Source organism: Biomphalaria glabrata, chromosome 13 (assembly GCF_947242115.1).
Source record: "Biomphalaria glabrata chromosome 13, xgBioGlab47.1, whole genome shotgun sequence".
In the NCBI taxonomy this organism is placed as follows: Eukaryota; Metazoa; Mollusca; class Gastropoda; family Planorbidae; genus Biomphalaria; species Biomphalaria glabrata.
Genome location: NC_074723.1, coordinates 29492095 through 29498094, shown reverse-complemented (window position 1 = coordinate 29498094; position 6000 = coordinate 29492095). Strand labels below are relative to the sequence as shown.

General features: G+C 32.9%; 1 protein-coding gene across 1 annotated transcript in view; it reads right to left on the bottom strand.

The window, feature by feature from the left end:
• Nucleotides 1-323: 323 nt before the first annotated feature.
• LOC106076609 (uncharacterized) overlaps nt 324-6000 on the bottom strand; it is a 60054-nt gene continuing 54377 nt past the window's right edge. The window contains exon 9 of the mRNA XM_056008856.1: nt 324-3133. Coding sequence (XP_055864831.1) covers nt 2883-3133 — 251 coding nt within the window. The 3' untranslated portion in view covers nt 324-2882. The remainder of the gene's footprint in view (nt 3134-6000) is intronic.

The following is a 6000-nucleotide window of genomic DNA, read 5'->3' as shown; positions in this document are numbered from 1 at the left end:
AGGTACTTTTCATGCCCGGGCCGATTTTGACACCCAGTCCGTCCCTTAACATACACATAATCATATACTAAATTTATAGGCCTGCGTGGATACATGTAGGACGTAATTATCATGTTAAAAAAGAACGTTTTTAATTTATAAGCACTTTTTTGGGGTTAGAAAATTAGAAGGATATTGCGCTGTCGACAAAAAAATAATAATACAGGTAGCAAGACATGCCTACCATTAAGACCCAGAATGATAAAAACTCATTTTGAAAATGAGGTATTTCAAAAGGTAATATAAGTATCATAATGTCCCATAAATGCTTGAAATCTAAATGATGAATTTTCAGTTTAACTGCCTTTATTAATAGTTTCAAAAAATCTTTTAAGTACACATCTATATCTGGATCTAACCATGGGTGCAAGCAGAATGTTTTGCAGGGGGGTGCAAGCTACCACCCATTTCTCAAAGTCGTTGTTAAAATATTAAAGAAAAGAACTGCCCCCCCTCCAATTCGAGCCATCATACCTACAAACATAAGCTACCTTGTTTCTTCACTATGTATGTATTCTTTGATAGTAACGTTAATGTTGACAGTGACAAATGTTGATAATCATTTTTCTGTTAAAGATGTAAGTGTTTACCACGGACGCACATTGTGGATATATGAGTATCTGGAATGATTCCTCTCGACCAAGGGAGTGAATGTTGGAATGTTATGTTTCGTGTGTGTTAACAAATACAGTGGGGTAACCTACTGCTGACAATACTCTGTAATCTGATCAATTATAGAGGGGTAACAAACTTTTGACACTTTTTTAAATGACAAAATGTAGTGGGTTAACAAAGTTTGTATCTTTGGAGGAAAAAATAACTGCAAACCATCTGCTCTGTTGCAGTGCTGTTCTTATATTTTTTGCCCATATTTTAAACTAAGAATGAATCAATGGTAACACAAGACAAAAAGTAGTACCATTTGTTAAAGAAAAGAAAAAAGTAGTTCCATTTGTTAAAGAAAAGAAAAAGTAGTACCATTTGTTAAAGAAAAGAAAAAAGTAGTTCCATTTGTTAAAGAAAAGAAAAAAGTAGTACCATTTGTTAAAGAAAAGAAAAAAGTAGTACCATTTGTTAAAGAAAAGAAAAAAGTAGTTCCATTTGTTAAAGAAAAGAAAAAGTAGTACCATTTGTTAAAGAAAAGAAAAAAGTAGTACCATTTGTTAAAGAAAAGAAAAAAGTAGTACAATTTGTTAAAGAAAAGAAAAAAGTAGTTTCATTTGTTAAAGAAAAGAAAAAAGTAGTACCATTTGTTAAAGAAAATAAAAAAAGTATTAACATTTGTTAAAGAAAATAAAAAAGTAGTACCATTTGTTACAAAAAAGAAAAAAGTAGTTCCATTTGTTAAAAAAAGAAAAAAGTAGTTCCATTTGTTAAAGAAAAGAAAAAAGTAGTTCCATTTGTTAAAAAAAAACAACGTTTCTATAAACTTGTGACTAGATCCAATGGATTCAAAGTGTTTCCTGCTGGTCACTAGATCAAAGAAAAACAACAACAAAAAACACATAGTAAAAAAAAAGGGTAAAGTTTTCAAAACAGTTCACTTCAATTTCAGTTTATCTTCAATCACAGGAACTCAAAAAGGTCTTTATACACACAGACAGCAAAGAGGTCAGTTAATAGTATTCTTTGTAACTCTCTCCTTGAGCGCGAAGAAGTAGTTTCCAAACCATAGTAGCGTCTCTACACATTTCACTTTAATTATCTTCCCTTTTTAAGTCCAGTTGTACCACCAGACCCCATCTTATTTCTGCTCCATCACATTTGCGACCACGTTATCATGCTTCTTAACTTTTCTCCCTTAACGCAGGTAAAAATAAACACTGTACTGCTTATTGCGCTGTAGACTACTCCGAATCAGAAACCCCATTGCTAGCGAACCATGCTGAGAATTACTCCCTTAGAGCACGTGAAAGGAAGCGAGCAGTGAGTTTTAATATCACATTGTTCCCGTACAAGGACAGCCCGCATATGTACCAGTTCTCTCTCTATCAAATCATTGTCCCTATCGTCTTTAATGCAGAACTTGGCATTCATACAGAGTGTGTTCTATTGTCTCTATTCCAAATCTAAAGTGACATAAGTGACATTGTTGGGAGGTACGTATCTGGGAGGCTTACGTGCTGTTTTAAGGACATCAGTTAACGCAGATCTGCTTTCAAAGGAGCTCTTATTCAAATCCTTTTGCTAGAAGAGTTAGAGAAGTCTTATTATTGATGATGCAATGTCCTATTTGCTTTTAAGTAAAAACAATAACACCAAACTATATTTTTTTACTTGAATGATAAAAATAAGCTTGAATATTCGTTGCACATTTGTGAATTTGATTGCGCTTCAGACATCAGTTAACGCAGATCTGCTTTCAAAGGAGCTCTTATTCAAATCCTTTTGCTAGAAGAGTTAGAGAAGTCTTATTATTGATGATGCAATGTCCTATTTGCTTTTAAGTAAAAACAATAACACCAAACTATATTTTTTTACTTGAATGATAAAAATAAGCTTGAATATTCGTTGCACATTTGTGAATTTGATTGCGCTTCAGAGTTTGTGTGATAACACAAAATAAAACTCTTTGTAATATTTAAGAATTTTAGAAAATTAGTTTGTTTGAAACATATCTCTAAAAAAAAACATGTTTTAAACATTTTTTTGGGAGACAGTATGCCGTAATATGGGTCAGAGAATAACTTTATTTTTAACAATGCTGTTTTTTTTTTAACTTGCCTAATTGCCTATGACGAGAATTCTTCTTACCTACTGAAGTTTTTCATTTCTTTTTCTTTTTTTTTTTTTTGTTTTTTCTCTCTTATTATTTAGGATCTGATTTTGTTCCTATAAAAGTGCTAAGTATTATTTACTGGTAACATGAAGTTATATTTGAAGATATGTTCTAGGTCCATCAAGTAAAGAAAACATTGATTTAAAATTATTAAATGGAGAGTGCTGATAAAAACATTTAAAGATCTAGGTTCCAGGTCAACATTTGCCGCTCCTGAAGTTGTTGAAGTCCCTGCTGTGGTAATGACGTTACTCAACTTGTCTTTAACTTCCTTACATGCTGTCGTTTTTTCCTTTCTACTTTTAGGCGTTAAACCTTAAGGAAAAAAAAACAAAGAAATAATTATGTTGAGACTTCTATGAATTTTGTGTTTTTGAGAATACTCATGGGTGCTTCATTTTACGGTAGGCGATGCTTGCCAGAAAAGACATACTATAATGAAAGGGTTTTTACATAATGGAAATCAAAGAAATACCCTATAAGACTTGTGTTGTTGTTTTTTTTGCATTTTAGCCAAGGATAAGACTTAATGGAGGCCTCAAAAGCCATTGCAATTGATAATAACGTAACGTTGAAAGGAAAATTTACATATTTAGCCAGGTCAAATATAGATTTCCACTCTTGAAGTCTTAGTCAAATGTTGAACTTATTTCTTATAAGTAGCCATAGCTTTAGAAGATGAAGGGAACTTTGTATGCACGCTCACTTGTTTTGTGCAAAAGCTAAAATATTCTACATCAATCAAGAAAGTTTCTTTTATAGTTTCCCGCTCACTTCATCCCCGGTCACTTCATCCCCGGTCACATCATCCCCTGTCACTTCAAACCCTTTTCACTTCATGCCCTAGTCATTTCATCCCCAGGTCATTTCATCCTCTAATCCATCAAATAATAATTTTTAAAAGCATAAAATGAACAATATTTCATATATTTATTTTTATCTAAAGGACAAAAAGAACAATAATAATTAAGAATAGAAAAAAAAATTATAAAAAATTAACATCTATAGATATAGAGCTAATGTAAAAATTGTTTTTGCTAGTTATCTACATTAATAAGATAATCTATTGATAGTAGGTACAGAAGAGGATTCTTTGATTCGTATTGCTGTACATCATGTGTTATTTCTTGGTTAGTTTTGCGTTTTCTAGAGCTTAGCGTTTATTAAAATAAATAAAATGTTATATCAGGGTTTGAAATGGCACACTCATATTTAAGAAAGAATGATTGACAAAGAAAGGGAAAGATGGCCTACAGGACATTTTTTTTCAGCGGCAAGATCGTTCTCATCTCTCAAAAGATTTCCACTACTTCTACCAGACATTGGTCTTTGATTATTACATCATGCAATATGCGCAAGAAAAATATTGACATCCCTACAACAAACTAATATATTGTTATAACCCTATTCGCGACGCAAAAGGGTTAGCTGTGTGTGATCAGCTGACATGTGACACAGGCCAGTAATACAGTTTAGCGTGCTATATTGAAAGGCAAGGGACAGTACTGGCATGAACTTTGCACGTGAATAGCGCCCGTGTTATGGTCATCTGATCATAAGCCTGCGCAGACCAGACACAGTGTGTAGGAAAGCGGAGTTCAAGACCGGAGAGCGTTGAGACCGGGACTTTTAGTCAGCCATGAAGTCGGTCCTGGTGCAGTCCTCCAGTGAAACGTATGAGTCCAGGAAGAGACGGTAGAGTTGATGAGTTTAGTACATTGATATACGGTCTAACGTTGTAGTAGTTGATTGTGTTGCCAATTGTGTCGTATTGGCTGTTTGATTTGACCATTATTAAAGGGAAACTCCGATGGTTTTGACAATTTTTGATGTGTTTTGATTTATAGATAATGAATATATTATTCTTTTTTTTTTATTTGCAAGAATAACTTAGTAATTGATGTTTTTGTGACATAATTTTTCTGCGCATCCAAAACAGTCAGATTTTCACTAAATTTCTGTGTGACGTCACGAGTGTGCACTCAAATCCTATTGATAGGGAGGCGAAAAAAAAAATTATCTTTGATAAAAAAAATGTTCGTTAGTACATCATTAAAATACTTTAAAAGAAATTTCTAATGGTGTATAAATTATGACTGTATGTTTGACAGTAAGAAAATTATGATTTTTTTTGTGCCGTTTTGACCTAACATTGGTTGACATGGAAAAAGTGATGAGAGAGCTTGACGCTGGCTCAGCCGGCGAGACACACCGCCAAGGTCAAAAGTTAAAAAGTTGGATTTGAGTTTCGTAGACGATAGATCTTTTATTAAATAAGAAATTTAATAGTAGATCTAGTATTCGTTGTAAATTTCTAGCTCACAAATCTGATTCATTTAAATTTATGAACTTCAGTTGTTTAAAATGTCTCAGTAGTATCATTAATTGAATTCTTTGGCCTGGAAATCCAATGTATTGTTGGTACTGCACCTGGTATTAACTTCAATTTTTTTCAAATCCTATTTCCACAGCAATGAAGTTGCTGAAACAGCTTCTCTCAAAATGGTTTGAGCATAAACAGCTTAGCTAATGCCTTTGTAAAATATTTGCTCTTCAGGCGAATAAATTTTCCCTTTAAAACTTCATCTCTTGGAAACAAATGAAAAGAGACACTAATTTTTGTATCAGCATACTTGCTGATTTTATCTTTGTGATTGGAACTACTGCAACAAGCTGAAGAACAATATTTAATTTTCTTCAAGTAGAAATAGAGGTTTAGATCTAGAATATTATTTATAAACAATGACCCATTATAAATCAACGTGGAGACTAGATCTAGCTGTGAAGCGTAACAATAAATGCGATCCGATAGGTCTAGATCTAGACTAGAGAGTTTATCGGTTATATAGGTCTAGATCTAAATTTAGCCAGCACCCTTGTGACGTCACGTTTTTAAAAACTAAAAATATCTCGCAGAACCCCGTTTTTTTGGGGGGGCGTGAAGAATTTTCTGTCTAATTTATTAAGTATAAATTTTTCCGAGCATTTAAATAAAAAATGATATAATGTTTACTATTACAACTTTATACGCAGAATTTAAATATGTCAATAACTAAAATTTGAATCGGAATTTCCCTTTAAAGTACCAGATTATTTGGAGCCTTGTTGTCAAGTTCTTGATGTGTTGATGTGTTGTGTTGTGTTTACAGAAGGCCTGAGTAGGAGAGAGAATTGTAACAATA